Genomic DNA, 22,145 nt, shown 5'->3' with positions numbered 1-22,145 from the left:
ATGGCCTATATTATGCAGGTGATCTGGCCTTAGAATGCCTGGGCAGAAAACAAAATCTGGGGAGCAGCTTGGAAAAATATATTCAGCTACATGTGGGGAAAATTATTGAACATACTTATTCAAAGGAAAGGAGACACCTGGAAGTATTAAAGAAACCTGGGGGTGACAGCCAGTTAGACACACATTCACATTGTGATATAGCTGCAAAAACAAAAAGAGCTGATGCAGAACTGGACAGCATACAGGAAGGCAGTGCAGAGACTAAACCTTCATTTCTGCACAGTCATGGTGCAACAATATTACCACAGCATCACAAATGTGAAAAAACAACAAAAGCGAGCAGATGGGTGAAGGTATTTAAGAGGGAAGATCAGAAAAGCTGAATACAATATGTATAGTTTGCCAATATAACCCTGCTTAGTTCATTAGCTAATCCACACATATTTGAAAGGTGTAAATACCAATGGAAGGAGAATTATTGATTGATTCAAGGGATATCCTAGTGATGGGCTGAAGTTAAGAAAGGGCATGTTTAGGCTGAATGTCAAGATGGGAAACTTTCTGAAAGAGAAAACACTAGACTGGAGAATTGTCTCCCAAGGCAAGGGCTATTGCTTGCAACTTTTAGTACTAGATTAGAAAATACACCATGGAATAATCCGTATGCAGTGTGCTTGTAGCTGTGTCGGTCCCAGGATATGAGACACAAAGTGGGTGAGGTAATAACTTTGATTGGACCAACTTCTGTCGGTGAGAGAGACAAGCTTTCACACTTACACAAAGCCCTTCTTCAGGTCTGGGAAACTGAAGAGTCTGGGGCACTCTGAGTGCATTTCCCAGACCAGAAGAGCTCTGTAGAAGCTGAAAACTTGTCTCTCTCACCATCAGAAGTTGGTCCAATCAAAGATATTACCTCACCCACTTTGTCTCATGGAATAATCTTGCATTTTAAGGAGACGGATTGGAAAATTAAGTATGGAGCAGGGAAGTAGAAAGACAACAGGTGGTGCTGGCTTACAGAAATGTATGAGGTTAAAAAAAAAAAAAAAAGGTAGCTACTCATTTACAATCCTTTGGCTGAGCTGCAGTAGACTTAGGCTATCATTACCTTAAAAATGACCCCATTTCAACATTATCTACCAAAAGAGAAGGACATGACATCTCTAGGTAGACATCACAAAATAGGAAAGTCAAAGGAGGTCTTTTTTTTAAAAAAAAATTCAAGGGTAGTGTTTCAGCACTGCAGTGCCAGGAAAGGATATTTAAATAAGTAGCAACTGGAAGATATAGCACAAGACTTGCATTTGCAGAGGACACTGAAACCCAATTTGCAACACTCACACTAGCTACTCAAGAACACTAGAAGGAAGTAAATTAAGCCTTCATAATACATTATCACCATTAGTATAAAACAGGGTCACCATTGAGCACTATCAGAGTGAAAGCGCATCCCTAAAGAAAGATATACTGAAGTGCTTGATACCAAGATGGATTTCAAGTTTTGAAATGTCTTTCTCTACATCAGTCTCAGTCATGCCTCCCTTCATTTTTGCTTTCTCCCTTCCTGATCATTGCACTTAAATAGAGCCACCTCCAAAACTGCTCATCATTAGACCACCACAAATGAGTTCTGGAGGTAATAGTTCCCAATCCAAGACCTGGACTCACTAAAGAGCCCTTTCTACTGGAGAATGACTTTTAAAAACATACCCAGATTTAACCATTAGAGATATGTATAGTCATGTTACTAAGCACCACCTGGAACAGAAATACACACATCTCCCCCCTCTCCTAGCGTAAAAAAGTCACATTTAAAATACACGTTGTTTTCCCAGTTTAGTCATAGATCCCCAAGAATCTGAAATCTTAAATGCACAATTTAAATCCATCTAGAACATCAAAGTGTTCTCCTATTTCTCTCACACTATGCCACACCTCAAATGAACTCACAACCTAAGTCGTAATCACAATCTAGACCTTCTAAGAAAAGAAAAAACAGCAAAGGCCCCCTTATTGTTTTATACAATCCCAATATTTAGCTAATTAACCAAGGAGGCTACTTAATTAACATCAAAGTCATATTAGCATGAGGGTACAAAAGGAACTCTTACTATCTGAAACTACTCTGCGATGTGGGAAGAGTTTTACCACAAACTGCAATGGTGGAATTACTTATGGATAGATGTAAGTAGTATTAAAAGCTCTTCTACAATTCTTTAAGAATAGAATCATAGAAGATTAGAGTTGGAAGAGACTTCAGGAATCATCTAGTCCAATCCCCTGCTCAAAGCAGGACTAACCTCACCTAAATCACACCAACCAGGGCTTTGTCAAGCCACACCTTAAAAACCTCTAAGGATGGAATTTCCACTTCCCTAAGTAACCCATTCTGGTGCTTCACCACCCTCCCAGTAAAAACTTTTTCCTAATATCCAAACTAGACCTCCCCCACTGCAACTTGAGACCATTGGTCCTTATTCTGTCATCTACTACCAGAGAACAGCCTAGATCCATTCTCCCTGGAACCCCCTTTCAGGTGTTTAATGGCTGCTATCAAATCCCCTCTCGTTCTTCTCTTCTGCAGACTAAACAAGCCTAGTTCCCTCAATCTCTCCTCATATGTCTTGTGCTCCAGCCCCCTAATCATTTTTGTTGCCCTCCACTGCACTCTCTCAACTTTGTCCACATCCTTTTTGTAGTGGGGTGCCCAAAACTGGACACAATACTCCAAATGCGGCCTCACCAATGCTGAACAGAGGGGAATAATCACTTCCCGTGACCTGCTGGCAATGCTCCTACTAATGGCACCCCAATATTCTATTAGCCTTCTTGGCAACCAGGGCACACTGTTGACTCATATCCAGCTTCTTATCCACTGTAACCCTCAGGTCCTTTTCTGCAGAACTGCTGCCTAGCTCGTCGGTCCCCAGTCTGTAGCTGAGCATGGGATTCTTCCGTCCTAAGTGCAGGACTCTGCACTTATCCTTGTTGAACCTCATCAGATTTCTTTTAGCCCAATCCTCCAATTTGTCTAGGTCTCTCTGTATCCTATCCCTGCCTTCCAGGGTATCTACCACTTCCCCTAACTTAGTGTCATCTGCAAACTTGCAATCTACTCCATCCTCCAGATCATTAATGAATGAAGATGTTGAAAAAAACCGGCCCCAGGACCAACCCCTGGGGCACTCTGCTTGTGACTGGCTGCCAGCTAGACATGAAGCCACTGATCACTACCCGTTGAGCCCAGAAAGGTGTGAGTCTCTAAGTCATGAACAAGAAATGAAATTCTGTGCATGGCAGCCATAAGCTCAGGAAGCAAATCATCTATGCTACAAAACCCAAAAAGAAGACAAGAAGTAATAGTGTTGTATTACTGTGGGTAGAAGATATTCAGCTAAAACAGCTAAGTGAAAGAAGAAACTTAATTTTTCAGTTTAAACAGATATTTATTGATAAATCCTTATCTTATTTTCTTCAGATTTTGCAGAATACACTCGAGTTTGTGAAATGGAAGTTGTAGTTATGCTGAGCCAAATTTAACTCTGGGATCATTTTACTGAAGTCAGTGTAACTCCAAAGTGCAAAAAAACCCAAGTTTCTAAAACCATTAAGGTTGCTGAAGGACAACAGAATGCTCAGATACTGGGGCGATGGGTATAGTACATAAACCTGAATGGAACAGAATTATCTATCACCTCATTCACAAGCCTCAAGTATTTAAAAGCAAGAAATGAAGTTAAGAATTTCTTAAATCTTACCTTATTGTCATCATAACCACAGTCACATTCTTATTCAATACTATAGCTAGTTGAAATTTTGAAGTTTAACAAAACTACATTTGGATTTTTTAAACTTGTTTTTGTTTGAAGAGTTAAAAATGGAACCATTTGGGGTCCCCCCCCCATTGAAAATTTTAATTGGGTAAACTATTAGAAATGTTCACATATTAGAAACGTTCACATATTAGAAATGACATTAAACTATTATTAAGTGTTCACATTAAACTATTAGAAATGTTCACATATTTTCTTACTGAATATTTTTTGGGTAAATGAAAAACTTTAATCATTTCAGTAATGTTTTACTTTTTCATAAATATTTCCCAAAAACTATTGCAAATTAAGGTGATCTTTTGAATACTTCAGAATGAAAAGTTGGAAAAAATTATACTGAAATATTTGCAAAGAATAGAACATTTTAAAAACATTGACAATATTTTTTGCAAAAAAACCCACCTTTCCAAAAAAACCCATTTTTTAAAACCAAAAGGATCCTTAAATAAATAAATATATTTCAACTCAACAAACTTAACTTTGCCCACGGATTTGTATTTTTTTCTTTAGTGTTTTGTTCATTTTAATTTTCAGCATCTAGTTATTTTTTAAGGCACATATGCTGTTAATTGGGAAATACTAACAGTTAATATATTTGACAGACTTTTTAAAATATGATTGTGGTTTAATAGGCAAAATGTATAACTTTATCATTATATGGTAAAATAGTGTACACATATGAATGTATATTTGAAAATAACCAATGTATCATTGTGTACGTATAATTTTTCTTTTCCAGAGATGTATTTGACATGTTTGTATCTTGATATTGTTGATGGAAAAATAGTATTTATTTTGGGTCAGATTATTGCGTTATGATCAAGTATCTTTTGTACTTGATAAGCATAACTCAGTTGATTTTCAGTGACACTGAGCAATTCCGTAACTCATACTGACTTTGGCCCAGATCCTCAAAAGTGTCCACTGGGAATTAGGCACTTAAATACTTTTGAGGATCTGGACCTTTTAGCCCCAGTGCTCCAAAAATCTTCACACCTGTTTAATTTTATGCAGTGATTAAATCCCATCGAAGTCAATGAAACTACATAAAGCTAAGTAAGCATATACGTCTTGGCAGAACGAGGGGCCTTCACTTGAAATTCTGGGTACTCAGCACCTCAAAGTCAGGTGCAATATCTTTCAGAAAAATGGACTTAATTTCAATTGAATTGGACTGTCTAGTGTCTGGAGTATTCTCAATTGTATGTCTTTAATAATGTACAATACCAATCATGAAGAGATCTCTTACTGTTTTGTAAAGCAACAGGTACGTTTACAACACTATGTAATTGAAGAACTGAGAACTCTTGTTAAAAATAAGTTAATTTATTTGATTTTCTCCACATTTACTGAAAGCTGAACTGTGCTATGTGACAACTGGCAGCTGATTTATGTGACTTTGTGCAGCAGATGGCTCAGTTCTGGCATGAGCCTAGCATAAAACTGTTTGATTCCCCCTCATCCGTTTACGTTTCCTAGCAATACCAAGTAGGAGTAGCATCCAGCTATCTTTGGATAGCACTGAAGTCAAACTCCAGCCCCTGCTGCTGACTATAGTCAGGCTGTTGGCCAATACTACGTACATAGTGTGGATACTTGGATAGGTCCTGCTGCTGCAAAACTAGATATGGAACCATGCAAGTTAGCAATGTACTAAAATCCAGGGCTTAACTTAGTGCTGAACTGAATAAAGCCTCACTCAAGTACATAAGAACAGAATATAAGAACGGCCATATTGGGTCCATCTAGCCCAGTATTCTGTCTTCCAACAGTGGCCAATGCCATGTGCTTCAGAGGGAATGAACAGAACAGGTAATCATCAAGTGATCCATCCCATTACCCATTCCCAGCTTTGGGCAAACAGCAATCCCTGTTTTATTCCCAGCTAGTCCATTGCAACACTGTATCCAGCAGATTGATGTTCCTGGAGCCTCTGGGTCCTACTAGCTGAACCTAGAAAAAAATGAGATAATCTACAGCCAGGGTAAATAGCCCTAGTCCCAGTTTATTTAATGTTACCATTTAAACAGCCAAACCACAACAACCCTCTCCTCTGGGAGGGTGAGATGGTCCAGAAAATTCCCAGGTTTAGCTCGCAGAGCTTTCTTGAAATCATCCCCTTGGGAAAAGGTTTGGGGAGGATCACAAAGGAGGCAGAGAGTATCATACACCAGCTCTGTGGATCTGGTGCTCCTGATCGCACACCTAAGCAAGATCACTATGGTCCTAGACTCCATGCTGATATTGCAGCAAGAAGCAGGGAGGCATAAGCAGGAAGAAGGCCAAGGAGAAAGTAGACCTCCCCCCATAGACCCAGCAAAGCCTGATTCCTACTGTGAACTGAATGGGGGAGTGCAGCTGAAGAACTGGACAATGCAGGTCAGAAATTGGCAAGCAGTAGTGACTAATTTGTGCAAATGAACTCCTCTCCATTTGCCTGTTCATTCAGCCGTGGCTTGTATTTCCACCTTCTCTAAACTCCATATGCTCAAAAGCCTGTGTGCGCCCAGAGCTAGAAGGGTCAATTAGACACCTATATCTTTTCTCTAGATGTCACTTTTCCCTTCATGGCTGAACTGCAGTACGTTCTTTGTAGTTTCTTCCCTTCACTTAGTATTAATCAAAATATAAATGTAAAAAAAAAATCAAGGACAGCAACAGAGCCTTAATCCAGTGCAAACTTTACAATTAAGGATATAGTCTAATCTGATTAGACTGCAGGGCATGTGAAGACCTTTAGGGGGTCAGTATTAGGAGATTTAAGCTCTAAGTCACTGATTCAAATCCAACCCAGATGAGAGCTGTTGCCAGCCAAAGGCTGTTCAATGATCTCTATGAAATGAGGCACTGAGCTCAGGCTGCTGGCAGGCAGGCAGGCATCCATCCCACCTAAAAAGACACTCCTTGTTGGCTGGTTCCAGGGCTTGAATAGGCTAGAGTGGCCTTCTTACTCTGATAAAGACCTTCCAAGTCAGTCACTTCAATTTATACCTGCAGCAGGAGCCAGTTATGTTAAAGTGGAGAAAGTAGTTAAGTTTCACCTTAACAGCTAAAGCTCTACATTCATTTTAGAAAGATTTGAAGAGGAGAAAACGAATAGAAAAGTCATCGATGTTGGGTGAGGAGACAGTCATCTCACAAGATGTTAGAACAAATACTGTCTAGCTTCCTTTGACTCACCAAATAGCGGACCCTGCTAAAGATAGAGATCCAGAACCTGGGTAAGACCAAGACTGACCAGGTAACTTTCTGTCAAGCCCCAACTCCTTCCTACCTCCCCCATTGATCTACTTTGATAAAACAAAAGATACCTGGTACAGAAATTTAACCAACCATGAAACTGCTTCTGTTTGCTGATTAGGGCGCCATCTGGAGGCCATTTATCAGTTTTATCTCATTTATAAAAATTTGAACGGAGAAGAAAGCCTTGTTTTTATTATTCAAGCTTATGGAAAATATACATAATTTTTACAAAACCAAAAGGTATGAGAACCATCAAAATCTGTGTGCTTGGCAGAAAGATGGCAAGTGTGCAGGCCCTAACAGTGAGGAGTACAAAACCATGTTTAAGGGTCCAAAAAGTCTACAATTAAAAAACAAGTCCTTTTCCACACATGACTTTAGGTAAATCGTCGTTTGCTGGGCTCTGATACGGAAAGCGCCATCAAGTCCACTTTAGTGGAGAACTCAGCCTCAAGAGCATTCTAATGGGAGAAAGAAGCAAGAGAAGTCAGTGACCATCCAAATAACTTTTACAACATTGTTAGACAAATATGTTTATAATGGTCAGCCCTATTGGATGTCATTTGTATGTATTAACCCAACTGACTGAAAGAGCTTATTGATGGGGAATGCTTACCAGCATTTGGTACTATGCACAGTTAGTTGAGAATATAATAGATGACTCAGCATTTAACAGTTCATAAACAGAAAAAATGAGTCATTTGTAAAGAACCAAAAATTAACATTACAAATCCTAATGAAGATTCTTAAAAATTAGGACAATCTCCAAATATCGAACACTAATAAAGCATTCATTGTTTCTGGACTATAAGAAGACAAACTTGTTTGTTATACTGTACTAACATCTAGAAAGCTTATCACCATGGCAGCTAACAGGCTTAATCACAGTTGTTATTTCCAAACTGATACCAGTGATCTATGCTGTGTGATCCTCAGGTTCTTAGGAATGCACCCTTTTTAGAACCAAGCAGCTGGCGATCAGCAGCTGAATAGAGAGGCCAGTCCATGAAAGAATCTCTTATGATGTGATACACAGAATGGGAATGTTGGAGAACTCTGAACTCTTGTTTTACTGAGATTAACATACAAATTCCACATGTATGCACAAAAACAGCAAAATGCTACACATATGGTGGGTCTCCCATCATGCTCAGAAGGTTTACCAGACCCAGATAGGCTGCCAAAGCAAATTACTAAAATGAAAAAAACTCAACTGAGAAAGCCCTACCGGTGGTGAAGAGGGCTCAAATTCATGAAATGATAAGTGCCTCACCATTGATCCTAGTGGTACAGTCCAGAGAGAAGGATGGGCTCATAACTGTGATTCTGACTGTTTAGGGCTTTAAGGATTATCATCAACACCTTGAATGGCATCCAGAAGCAAATAGGAAGCTAGTGCAAAAACTTAAGCACAGGTTTTATGTACACACTGGTTAATGACATTCAAGAGGAGGGCAGCTGCAGTCCTATGTGGACTTCAAAGGCAGCCCTAAGTACAGCACTTAACAGCAATCAAGCCTGTAGGAGACAAATGCATGGATGGCCATTGTGTGGTCTGTTTTATAGTGGAAAGGCCATACTCCTGTCCAGCTGCTGATTAAAAAAATGCATTATGGACCACAACTACCTTCTGACAATCTAAGAGCGGCAATGAATCCAACAGGGTCTAGAGGTGCAAACCATTTTAGCAGAAAGCACCCTTGAGAGGTAGTGCAAACACTTCTGTTCAGTTCCTCAAAAGTATTTAAGTGACCAACTTCCATTAATTTCAATGAGAACAAGGCATCCAAATAACTCTGAAAATCTGGGCCTTCCTTCAACATCTGTTCCTCCCTATCAACAACAAATCACTTCCATCTAATTTGAGTCACATTTGCATCCAGATCTTTATCTCTGGAGAGCATCAAGATTAGAATCTGAAGCAGAGGAACCTGCACCCAACCACCATCAATGTTAGAGTTTTGGAGTATTTTTTTTTTGGAAGTGAAAGTGTCCATATAAATCTCTGTAAGCAACAAAAAGCCCCTACCAGCTCCCGCTTTGCTTCTTCAATCTTCACTCGAGCAAGGGAGGGATTCTAGAAGAAAGAAAACCACATGTTAACCGCAAGTAGAGACAGTCCTATTTCAGCTTGAAACACAGTGTTTCTCCTCACCCAAAGATTTTAATAAAGGGCAGGAGAAGAGTGGGGGGCTAACCAAATGGTCTCCATGTGCTCCCCCAAGGTGCAAGTGCTGCAATTAAAAGATAAAGCCACATCCAAAATGTAGTGGATTTTGAAAGAACTTTTATGAGGCCTAATGTTAAAAGAAATATTTCCAAAAATTCACAAACATGTTGATCAACAGAGCCTGGCTTTAAACATTTGCTGCAGTGTTTGCAGGCCAGACACTGAATAGGAATGTGCCCACATGTGCACATAGCCTGCTTGTAGGAATCTTCCTCTCCCGCTCTGAGCATCTCAGGCACCAATGGGCGCCAGATAAATACAACAGATAGAATTGTGAATCTCTACACATTGGTTCATTTAATAAATTAGATAACCATCACAATGCTACCCCCAATTGTTGCAGCATCTTCTCTATGTCCAAGAGGGAGAAGCCCTTGCTATTGATTTGAGAAAGGAAAATGAATTTTGTGTTTCATCCACTTCCAGAGGAGCTGTGCAAGTGCTGCAGTTAGATTGTCCCCCAAACAACACATCCAGTCCACTTCATGCAAAGCCAGGGTTTGGATACCTCTCACTTTGTGGATTAATAAACTACTGTTGGCTCTAATCTCGTTGAACTACTGTACATTTGTTTACAGAGGTTCCCTTAAGTGAAATGGGCTTTTGCAACATGGGTTTCTCCTAATTTCAAACTACTGAATTCCTTCAGATCAAGGATTGCTTTATGCAGCAGTTTGCTCGTAATTCCCAATACAACTAACTGGCAGTAACAGCAGCCAAGCTTTAAAAAACAGATGTTAAAATTTAGGCTTTCAAGTCCACGGTCAGACACCTAAATGAGCAGCCTGATTTTCAAGAGGGCCCAGAACCCAGCAGCTCCCATATAAGTCAATGGGATCTGTGGAATACTGAACACTTTTAGAAGTCAGGCCACTTATTTAGGTATCTAATCATGGACTTAAGAGCCTAAATTTGAGCAACCATTTTTTGAAATCTTGGCTAGGAACTCCAACTACTGCACAATGCTGTAATCATTTATACTGCTAAATAACAATAATGGTGGTATGTACCCGCAGATTTCAAGTTTGATTTATATACCTTTTAAAATTATTGATAAACTTTTGGAAAACAACTCTATGCCAAAGATTGTTGTTTCCTTCTCAACATTTCCAAATAATTCATCTCATACCTAGCTTACCCAACCAGTTTATTTGGGTTCAATTCCCATGCATTATTGTATGAGAAAACAAAATCTATTAGTGAAACTATTCAAAGAGCCTTCTATTTACGCAAAATATTTTGTCTAGACTAGTGGTTCTCAACCTATTTACCACTGTGGGCCACATATACAGCTCTCTATGTATTATGTGGGCTGCATCCATAATATTTACACTACGTGTATGGCCCTGAGGATGTCACGTGGGCCACAGTTCTATTCTAATTGGCCCACAGGTTGAGAATCACTGGTTTAGACAATTCATTAAGGGACCTACACAGAGATTTGAAAACAGCACAACTATCAGCCTGTCAACTCCATTGCAACAGAATTTATTTACATTTTGTGTGTGTGTGTGTGTAATATTTCAGTTACAAACACAACCTCCACCCCATAAAATTAATTTGACAGTGGAATTGATGCCTATCTATAGCACCTAATGAGAAACCTATTCCATTTTCTTATATATACACATACACTTTTAGGATACCCGAAGATCATATAATAGCAGTAAAAATAATTACAGGAGTTAAGTCCAAGTAGGACTCCAGTTTCTTCTTCAAAGGCACAGTCTGTTGCTTTAGTTCAGTCAGTGTCTGTGAACACAGTAAAGCATCGGGTTATATTTCTGCAGTCTAATTTGGTATAAGTGATGCAAATCAATAAAACAAAGCATTTATGAATTTCCAAATGTTTCATTCTGTATTGTTTTTAAGAAGGTCTATTGTTGCAGTATGTCTGATTAAGGATCTACAACTCTTCCCAGGATTTAATATTCCAACAATTATTTAGTCAGATCCAGCTGAAGTTTTATATTGAAGTAAAAATGCAATTTTTTAATTACCCTTACAAAAACATACAATGTCCTTTCATGCAGTGTTACCATCTGACGGCTGTTCGCTGGCCTCTGTGAAAGGAGATGGCCAACTCAATCTAGAACCCAGTGGATAGGTGTCCACCGCACAGAAAAACACCATCAAATGAGCACTAACTGAGGTCCTTGCTGGCAATCTCAGCACAGACCAAGACTAAATAGGTCACGAAGAATGAGTTACACACTAACACCTAAAGGTTGCCCTGCCAGAATAGGACTGAGCCACATAGGTGGGGGCAGTGTGGTGAACCTTCCACCACCACTTTCAGTGCTGCACCTATTCAGTAGACAAAGAAAAGAGTTAACTCTCGAGGGCTACTGATCAAGCAACTTTCACCAGTACTAAATCCATTTAAAAATCAAAGATAAACCTATAACGCATTATGGTCCAGTAATTCATCCCTCTCAACCTCAAACATCTGTTCAGCACTGCGAAACAGATAAAAGAACACTGTCAAGTCAAATTTGCTCCCATGTTTAGATTCTATGAGAAGAGAAAAGTTTTACCAAACCAAGACCTACATAGATTTTTTTTAAACTTAAGATTCCAATGGGAACATTTTTCAGCCAGCATTTCCCCTGCAACATTTCGCCAAACAATGCTAGATCATGACAACCACCAAGTGAAACTGACTAGGTTATATTCATCATTCAAACTAACTAATAAACAAGAAATAAAAGAACAGAAATGACGAAAAGCACACTGCATGTTTGGAATTCTCTCTCTTATTGTAACACAGGGTGATTGATATTAGTGCTCTGAGAGCAGAAAGAACAGACACAGAAAGACACCATGTGCAACAGCAAAGAGCTAGAGAATCCACAATTAGAAACACAGGAAACCTGTTTTTTAAAAATGAAAGCATAGTGACGGTGTCCCTTTAACAAATTACACCATTATTGTCCTACACTATTTACAATTTTTTCCAAAAATGTTATGTTCACATAAACTGGAGGAGGGCTCAAAATGTAAAATTTGGATTACAAATTGGATTTGGATACCCCCCACAGATCAGAGGCATTTGGATGTGGGATGTTGGTTTGGGCCTCTCTCTAACATATACATGTGCTTTAAGTATCCATGTAGATAAATGTTATTTCCTTAAACTACCCAAACAAATGCTGATTCGCATGCACCACTTCAGAAATGTCCCCTTGTCACAATACACCCACCTCTGAGAGGCTCACTAATGACTGATGTGTCAAGGAAGGATCCATGCCACTTGCAGAAAGTTGCTCCTAAAGGGAAAAACAGTTTACAGTTTGTACAGCACACCTTGATCCTCTACTGAAACAGATCTTGTACAATACATTATTCATAGCAAAACTTTACACAGAAAACATGTGCAAGTATTTTGCTGCTTACTTTAACATAAGCACATTACACTGTACCACTACCAAATTTGTGACACTGGAAGAGAACGTGCTCTCTGATATCATCTGCATAGACAAATATGTGAAGAGTAATTACAACGATAATCCATGCTTATACATTTTTTAATTTATGAAGGCTCCCCGTATCAAAGAACACTCTGGAAAAAATAGCTATTTCTCTGTAAAATAAGAGCAATGGGGGACCTGGACCTGTAACAGTTTCTTTAAGGTCTCAGTCCTCCAAATACTTAAAGCCCATGTGTAACTTTGACTTTAATAGAACAATTCACGTGAGTAAAAAGTTACACACTTGCTTAAGTATTTGCATTTGTTCTCCCAATACACAACTAAGGCTACATTTTTGGTACAGTGGTCATGGTATTCATGCTAATCATTAATTTTAATAAAGTCTATTTAATAAAGCCACCGTCGTGGGATGAGCAGGGGACACATTCAACCCCTAAGGCCTGTTTTTAAGCAAAAGAATCCAAGCATCACAGCATCCATCCACTTATCCCCAGCTATGCAGGAAACGTGAGTGGAAATCAGTTACAGCTGATCTTCTTCAAGGAACAACCTTTATTTCCAAGTGTCAGTTGTAACAGATTTCCCCTGTTGGAGGCTAAGCAGCTCCAAGGATGTCTCTGTAATTAGTAGTGAAACCCTACATTTTTGGGCCCAATTTGACGTGATCACATCTTCCTTTAATAATATTGGTGTAAAACTCTTATCACCAACCTCTGCAGCCTTGATCCTGAATTTGAAGTCCTCAGATTTATCCTTCAAGAACTTCATATTCTGGGTTCGGCTGTCGGCTTTGGTTTTTTCCATTGCCAGATGTTCTTCTGTTTTTTTAAGGTCCCTTTAAGAAGAAAATTGTGGTGAGTATATGTGGCTTACTAATCTTTAGCCAAATTAACCCTCTCAATTAAACACCCATAGGAGGGACAAAGTTAAGCAGAAAACTGAGTTTCAATCAGTCTCCAGCAGCTCAGTCTATTGGTGAGATGAGATTTCCATGTGCACAGACACCCCATAGATTCCCAAGACCCTGGGATATCCCCATTAATAGCAGGACATCTGCATGAAAAGCTAAGACATCTGTACAACCACACATATTAATAGTCTGGTGGGTCACTATACTAAGGTCTGGTCCACACTCACCTGGCGATTCGGTGGCAGTCGACGGGAGTTATGCAAACTATATAGAGTAGCTTGCGTAACTCACGTCGACTGCTCTGCTTCCCTTCTGCGTGCTGTCTACACTGTGTTGCGCTACTTGAGGGGGTGGTTTTACTCAGTCGACTTCCTGATCAATTGAGCGGGTCTGCACTGACGGCTCAATCGATCCAGAAAGATCGATCTGGCGGCGGCGAATTTGCCGTCTTCAGTATAGACATGGCCTAGGTTAGGTAGTAGAGAATCTGGGAATACAACTGTTAAGTGACTTAACTAAAATCATGTAGTGAGGCAATAGCAGAGCCGGGACAAGTACACAGCAATGCTAGTTCTACAACTTGAACTACGCTGCTGATATCATTGCCACAATAGTTAAGAGTTTTCTATAGTGCCCATCATTGTTGTATCCCAAGCACTTCAATGTAAATTAAATATGCATAGTGAGGTCACTGGTGGACTTAGTGGAATTTTATAATCGTCTGGTTAAAGGAGACTCTTCTGAGGAATCTTTTTTTTTTCAGACTCAGTCCCTTATTTTACCACTAAACAACACTGCTCATGATCAGAAAAATAGCCTCACTTTGAACCTATGCACAAAGCAATCAGTGGGAGATGCAGGCATATACTTGCAAGCAGTATTCAACCTATAATATTTAATTTCATCGTTATAGGTTTGGGGTTTTTAAACCTCTTGACTATTTAAAGTAATTTTGCTGCAAGTACCTTCCTGATGGTTTAAATTGCTGTGAAATAGAGATATGTTTTAAAACTGAATATTCAGATATCCTTGTTACTGTTCATAAACAATATGCAAAGTTGCTGAGAAGAGGGGATGAGCAAACACCATTCAGCTCTTTCTTCTTCTCCCGCACTACTCACTCTTGAAGCTGTTTTTCCAGCACCAGCATTGAAGTTAGCTTTTTCCTAAGATTGGTCAATTCAAGTTCCATTTCTCTGTTTCTCAATTCTGTTGCATGTAAATCTGAGGTCAAATCATTGATAGCAGGGATGAAGCTAATGAAACAAGAAAATTCATTGATCTGTTTAGGAGTCACCTCTGCTGAAGTTCAGGACTATATAATCACTTTTTTTTTTTTCCACACTTCCCATAAACGTATTGTGGCATTGTTCTCAAATAATGGCAAATCTGATAATAGTCAGGTCTGTCTAAACTATTTTACAATCCAAATAACTAATAACTTCTACAAGACAGGGTTTGACAATGTAAATACATTTCAAAATTGCTTAACATTTTAACTGCTATGCAATACACATTTACACAGCTCCTTTTATCTTGAGGAATTTCACAAGCTATAAACATACACTAGCTGAACTGCAACCATTTCCGGGGAAGATGATGGCAGGCAGCCTGCGCGCACCATGCTGCTGGAGTAGGAAGGAGAGGAACAGAGGCAGAAAGGAACATTTTAGCCAAAGACACATGGCAAACCCCTACTTTTATTAAAAGAGCCAGACTGGACCTCATTTTTGTAAGGTTTCATCTGAGATCTACACAGGGCAAAAAGCCCAATATTCCATTTAAATCTCTCCAAAGGATGAAAGGCTAAGCAGACCCTGCCAAGTTCTGAACCTGGAGTTTTAGGGAGTCAGATTTGCAATACTTCAGTGTCCAACCTGTGGCCCTTGAGGGTCACTTCATTAAGGAAAAGTGTATTTTATTACGAATTGAAAATGCATCCCCTGAGCCACACCCTGCAATCCTTCAACAGAAGCCTCTGAATCAGCCCCATTTGCTCAACTGCCTCCCACTGCAGCTGGCCAAGGAGCAGGTCTGAGCAGCAGCAGCAGGCCCTATCCTGCTGCAAGTGCTCAACAGCTCCCCTGCTGGCTGCCTGATGAATCACAGGAGTAGAAGGCGAGAGTGGCAATGGGAATGAGCAGCCAGTTAGATTCTCTGCCTGAGCCAAGATTAGAGTAGTCTGGGAGCTGGTGTAATTTGTGCCTGCTGGCATAAGAGCCCCAAGGGATCATATGTCATCTGGGGATAGCTGGAGTGCAGCATCCTGCAACTACTCCCCCTCCCACCTCTGACCTGCTGCCTGTAGCAGGGAGAGTAGTGAGGAGTAGGAGGAGATAGCCATTCTGTCTCTACATCCAATGGGAACTCCCCCACCACAGAATTGCAGGTGCTGTCTACTCCCTTTGTGCCACTTATACAGAACAAAGGAGAAGAACAGGGCAGAAAATTGGCCCCAGGGTATTGAATGTGGCCTCAAGCTGAGAAGGTTGGACACTATTGACCCAGACTACTGTGGGAAGAAAACTGGGAAGAATTACCTTGCTAGGGAAGTGTCCCTTGTTTCAAGCGCCATCGCACAATCTACCAGTGTGTTCAGATAGCTGGTGCCTGCGCTAGAGAGGCTGCTGAAGGAAAGATTCACACTTTCCATGAGAAGATCCTGTAGATAGTTGGCTGAAAAAACCACACAGTTACTTTCATTTAATATTCATCACAGGTGTGCATAGGACTGTACAAACTTAGAATACACAGTCTCTGCTTCGAGGTGCTTATCAGACACAAAAGACACAGTTTAAGGTCCAATGTGCTGTGCTCCATTTTTTAAGTATTACATAAACAATCTATAGGATAAAACAGCGAGAGTTCTGTGGCACTTTCAAGACTAACAAATTTAATTTTAGCAGTCATAAGCTTTCGTGAGGCTCAGCTCACTTCATCAGATGCAGAGATCTTCATTGGGAGACTGCATAAGAAAAACAAGTTTTTAGGTGTGATTAGGAAAGTAGAAAGAAATTCTCCTGCACATAGTATCAGACTTCTTAGGATACTGTAAGCTTATAGAATCTTACCTAATTAAAACCTTACAAGCAGTGTTTATTTGGTATATGAAATGTTAAAATAATGTTAAAATAAAAATGATTACAGTGGCCTGAGCTGCATGGTTGCCCAAGAAAGACTGATCACTGTTCTCCGTTTTATCCAATGCTCACTCCCTATGGTTAGCTAAAGAGTTGCTAAATAACATCACTGCTGTTTCAGAATCCTAAAGTGCTGCCCTTAGTTAGAGATTGGCATTGACTCAGACACTTGAGCTCAGCACTAACCCTGACTAACCCTCTTCTACTTACAGTATCACTATTTCTGTGCTGTGCCATCTAGCTTGACAGTTTAGGAAGTTCAGCAGCTAAGCTGCTTTTCAGCCTTTACTGCCTGCTCAAGTTGATTTAAGAAATTGTGGTTGGCCAATCTGATGTTGGGAGAAAAGCATTCCTGTATGCAGTGCATGACAATATATAGCTGCATTTCAGTGACAACCTAGCCTATTGCTATTTTTTCAAGCTTATAAGATATTACAGTGAGTAGAAAACAGAAACCCTATAGGGTCACTTAGAAAAAGGCATTTTTGCTGTAACTGGAATTTCAAGCTCCAAGCTCACCTTCTGACTCATATTCCGCAGTCTTCTGTTTCATGTCATCTATCAGGAGGGAGACATCCCTGTCTCTGGTTTCACTGCATTCCGCAAGCTCATATAAAATATCAACAGTCCGTGAATTCACTTCATATTGTGGAATGGGTTGATCCCCAAATGTTCTTTTTAGCCACAAAGTAACCTGCCAGGAAAATGGGAATAAAGAAGGTAAATGGTTTAATTTAAGGATCAGGAAATAAATATCAGATGAGAAAACTGGAATGTACAACAACAGCCATGAATCTTACTCCTTCCTGTCTGTTGGGTCTTGTCAACACTAGACTTTTTGGGGTATCTCCCACTGTTGCACTGCTGTTGGTTGTAGCAATGGTAGAAGTGCAAATGTAGATTGGAAGTGCAGGGTTAGGCAACACAATAGTAAAAATACCAGAGCACTGAGTACTTTGTGCTCCCATTGTTTCTCACTCCTGATGTAGCATGGTGAAAAATTTCCAAAAGACTATCTGGTACAGATACAGCCTAGGACAACATAGTTTTTTTGTTTTGTTTTTTTGCAACCATGAAGGAGCACATGAAGCTCAGATGCAAAATGGAGTGAGATTTCAGGACAACAATGAAATAGTAGATTACAACCTGTAAAATCTAACATGGTGTGGAATTTCTAATGCTATGAAAAACTGTTTGGCTTGCTAGCATAGATAAGGCTAAACAGTTTATAATGTAAGTTGTGGTTGAATGTAATTCTTGGCCAATTCATATTTAAAGCAATTTTTTAAACCATAATTGGCTTTTAGGTAACCCAGGTCCTCCTCCAGCAACTGGTATTAAATACAGTTTTTCTTCAGCATTCAACTGTAGCCCAGATTAGAAGCTGGTGGCCCATCTACACTAGCCAGCCAAACAGGTGAAACACAGTTATGGTTCCTGTTACCATAGAATCTCAATATCCCATAGTTTGTAATGTATGTACCCTCTCAACAGCCCTGTGAAATGGCGGGTGCTATTATTCCCATTTTACAAATGAGGAACAAACACCCAGATCCTCAAACTTCCTCCATGGAAGTTAGGATCCTAAGTACCTTTGAGGATCAGTGGTTTATGTGGCTTGCCCAAGGTGACATAGGAAGTCTGTGGCAGAGTAGGGATTTGAAGCTAAGTCTCCCCAAATCCCAGGCTAGTTCACTGAACTATTCTTCCTATCAGGTTAGCCTGAAATGGTTTTAGACTGAGTTTAAATGTGGTTTGAATCCACAGAAAAAAAGCCCAGAAAAAGGGAGAGTTAGCATTAGCAGTGATTTCAAACAAACCACATGAATACAGCAGCATAAACTAGTTACTTCATAAACATGAAAAGAAGTGAGAGATTTTAAAAGGTCATTTCAAAATACCTTTATGAAATCTAAAACCCATTTTCATATCACCCTGGTTCACCTCAACAGACCAAGCAGATGTTGGAGAGTTCAAAAGGCACACTCCTTTCACTGTACTCCCCCCATAGTTGTACCTTGGCCTTGTGCTTTGCACCTCTAACTTAATGAGTGGACTTCCTCCTACATCATACTGGAGAAAACAAGGTCACAGCTGTGGGGGAAAAGCCAGACCTCCTGGAAATGTATAGCAATGATGTTTTGCAGATAACTGTAGTGAAATATTAAAAAAATTCCAGTGGTCTACTGATGGAGGAAGGAATGTATCTTCCTGATAGGAACTGGATAACAACGTAATCAGTGTGAAGCTGACAAACCAGGTGCCAAGTCAAGTCCCCATGTCTCAATGGAACTCTGACAAATACATAGCTGGATTCAGTCTGGCTCATCTATATATTGGTATTGTTAAAACAAGTATTAGAATTATAAGAATGTATTTAGTCTTTATTAAACGCTTGTGAGTTACTGCCTGCATTTATCTCATTTATAACATCTGTATCCCATATTGTAAGGTAATATTTGAGCATTTGTATTGTGAGCCTGACTATGTAAATCACCAGACAATAGAGAGACATTAACCAGTGTGAAGCGCTGGTCTCCAACAGAAGATGTTACATCCTGCCCAACAAGAAAGGTCCATCGATAACAGATAGACTATTGTGGGATATTAAAGAGGACAAAAGATGCTGGTTGTTCTACCTCCCTCACCCCAAAGACAAGTCATGCAAGGGGATTCCTCTCAGCTGAATTTGCAACTCAGAACACAATGGAGGAGGGGGATAAAAACCTCTAACAAGAAGGAACTGGATCCCTGTGCTGCTTGGACTCTGAGGGGCAACGTTTTCTAGGCATAATGAAAAGGTTCCCCAGCCTCTTAGCCTAGGTTAGCCCCGAGGCAGTGGTTTTCAACCTTTTTTCATTTGCAGACCTCTAAAAAATTTCAAATAGAAGTGTGGACCTCTTTGGAAATTCAACCTGTGGTCCGCAGACAGCTACCATAGAAGTCTTAGTTGAATTCTGGTCAATCCGTTTTCAGTCTATCAATGTTGCATGTGCTTGGCATGGTATTTGATGCAGTGCGAGAAAGCTAAACTGTGGGCTTCTATGGTAATGACAACACTTCTGGGTTTTGACCTGTAGGTGGGGTATTCACATACTTTTCATTAATCAGAAAAACAGAATGCCTTTTCTGGGATCTGAAACTTCATGTTCATAGTCACCTTTTGTGGACCCCTTAGATATAGTCTGTAGACCCCAGGGGTCCGCAAACTATAGGTTGAAAACCACTGTTCTAAAGGACATCTTGAGCTTGCTGAATACAGAAGCTTCTATCACCTTTGGAAATTTAAGATTGTAACTCATTTGGGTGTGTATGTTTACCTGGATTAATTTTTATAAATAACTAATTTTCTTTTCCTACTTAATACATATTATACAGTTTATTATAGGATTGGCTACAAGCATCGTCTTTGGTGTAAGATATAAGGTGCAATTGACCTGGGGTAAGTGACTGGTCCTTTGAGTTTAGGAGAACCTGAATATTGCTGTGATTCTTGGTGTAAGGAGCCATCTATCATAAAGATAAGCTTACTTGAGTGGCAAGATAAGATCAGAGTGCCCAAGGGGACTCCCTGTTAAGACTGTTTAATGTCTGAGGAGTTTATATTTGATAATTGGTTGGTGTAATCTAACTATAGACCTCACAACCGATTTGGGGTTTGTGCCCTGCTTCCTTACAGTCTGCTTTCTGAGTCACTCCTGGTAGCTTTACATCAGCAATTTCCTGATAAAAGATCTATCTTAATAGTACAGTACCTTAAACCTGCCAAGGTTGTCAGCTCAGACATCATTTAAGGCTCACTGAATACGAGCTGACTATTTTTTTAATGGGACTTTGCTTTGTTTTAAACATTCCCCTTCCTTTTCTTCCTGTTATAGACATAAGAAAGAAGGGTTTTTGGTTTAATGTCCCATGCAGACAAAAGGTATGAAAGCACGACAGTATCTAGGCTAACATAGATGTATATCATCTTATACTACTGAAGTGGGATGTGGAATCTACATCTGTTCTTGCCGAGCAGAAATATCTATTTCTCTACAAATTTCTGAGAGAAGCACAATTTCTGGTTAAACTTAGTTCATTAGCTACAGAGTTCCTATCTCCCAAAATTTTTGACAAGGGTGGGAGGGCTTCAAGTAATCCCAAGTGACCCCACCCATTAGCAAGTAACACAAAGAGTAGGATAATGATCGATATACCCCTCCACACTCCATAGGGTAGGGGGATGATTGGGGCACACCTGGGGGGAGAAGAGTGGAGGGTGGGCCTGAAGGGATCTGGGGCACACAATGGAGAAGTGGGGATTTGGGGCACACACCAGGGAGTGAGGGAGACCAAAGGGGGAGAATATTTGGGGCACACACCAGAGTGCAGGGGAAGCCTGGGAGGGGGGAGAATGTTTGAGGCACACAGCGGGGAGAAGGGCACTGAATGGGGGGCTTTTGGGGGCACACAGTGGGGAGTGGGGCACGGGACGGGGGGGCCATTGGGGGCACACGGCGGGGCACGGGCAGGGGGTATAACAGGGAGCACACAAAGAGGAGTGGGACACGGGCATTGGGGGCACAGAGCGGGGAGAGGGACACGGGGGGGGGGGCATTGGGGCGCGGCTGGGGGGAGTGGGAGGCGCACCCCGCGGGGGAGAGGCTCGAGGGCCCCCAGTGAGGAGGGGCCATGGGCCGGGCCGGGCCGGGCCGGGGGAGGCGCGGCCCGGCCGGGGTCCGTGCGGTGAGGGTCTCCCTCAATATCCCGGGCTGGGGCGGACTGAGCACGGGCCGACGCGCTCTTCTCCGGGGCGGGGCGGGGCGGCCCGACCGCGCGGGGACCATTACCCGGCTGAGCTTCTCCTCCATCCCGGCCTCCGCCGCTGTGCGCCGCTGTTAAATTCTCCCGCCTGCTTCTTCCCCGGCTCCTCCCTGCGCGCCGCTGAGTGAGCCGCCTCGGCGGCGAGGCTAGGTCACTCGATGACGAGGCCCGCACGGATGACCTCACTGCCGCGGCGCTTGCTGGGAGTTGTAGTTCGCAGCGGGTGTCCTGCTCTCAGGCCCCGCCCCCCCAACCTCGTTCTGAAAGGGCTGGCTGGCTGGGGCTGTGTGAGCTCCCAGTGTCCTAGGGGAGCACGAAGGGTCTGGGCTGTGAGCCTGTGTCTGCAGCCAGGGGCCTCGGCTTGCTCAGCCTGGGGCGTGAGAAGTCCCCAAGAATGTTGCAAAAACGCCTTGTCATGTTACAGTACAGTAACCGAGTCCCCGGGGAACCTGTCACTGTGGTGGTGATCTGTCAACACAATGCTGTGAAACCCCTCACCATGACATGACATAGTGCCCTCTCCCCACCCCCAAAAATGGCATCTTCTGTCCG

General features: G+C 41.2%; 1 protein-coding gene across 2 annotated transcripts; it reads right to left on the bottom strand.

The window, feature by feature from the left end:
- Positions 1 to 7,232: 7,232 nt before the first annotated feature.
- HAUS1 (HAUS augmin like complex subunit 1) lies at positions 7,233 to 21,757 on the bottom strand. 2 transcript variants are annotated; one of them, XM_067545631.1, is made up of 10 exons: positions 21,620 to 21,691; positions 20,543 to 20,656; positions 17,307 to 17,481; positions 16,188 to 16,323; positions 14,769 to 14,903; positions 13,449 to 13,572; positions 12,510 to 12,575; positions 10,987 to 11,058; positions 9,106 to 9,153; positions 7,233 to 7,537 (listed from the first exon to the last, which is right to left on the bottom strand). In XM_067545631.1, the coding sequence occupies exons 3-10, from the start codon at positions 17,338 to 17,340 to the stop codon at positions 7,454 to 7,456; spliced, it is 699 nt and encodes a 232-aa protein (XP_067401732.1). In that variant the 5' UTR covers positions 17,341 to 17,481; positions 20,543 to 20,656; positions 21,620 to 21,691; the 3' UTR covers positions 7,233 to 7,453. The 2 variants fall into 2 exon arrangements, with proteins under 2 accessions (XP_067401732.1, XP_067401730.1); XM_067545629.1 differs by lacking the exon at positions 20,543 to 20,656 and having other exon boundaries at positions 21,620 to 21,757.
- Positions 21,758 to 22,145: the final 388 nt, after the last annotated feature.

The sequence above is a fragment of the Emydura macquarii genome, unplaced genomic scaffold (genome assembly GCF_026122565.2).
Source record: "Emydura macquarii macquarii isolate MOO-44397 ecotype Brisbane River unplaced genomic scaffold, CSIRO-AGI_Emac_v2 contig_1045, whole genome shotgun sequence".
Taxonomy (NCBI): domain Eukaryota; kingdom Metazoa; phylum Chordata; order Testudines; family Chelidae; genus Emydura; species Emydura macquarii.
Note: the sequence above shows the minus strand (reverse complement) of the source record. Positions and strands in the feature narration are given on the sequence as shown.

Coding starts and splice junctions, on each gene's coding strand:
- HAUS1 (XM_067545629.1), bottom strand. CDS start 21,640: ATGGAGGAGAAGCTCAGCCGG. Junction 16,324..17,306: donor TGCGGAATATGAGTCAGAAG/GTGAGCTTGGAG, acceptor TGGTTTTTTCAG/CCAACTATCTACAGGATCTT. Junction 9,154..10,986: donor CCTACTTGGACTTAACTCCT/GTAATTATTTTT, acceptor TCTTTCTTCTAG/AATCCCTCCCTTGCTCGAGT.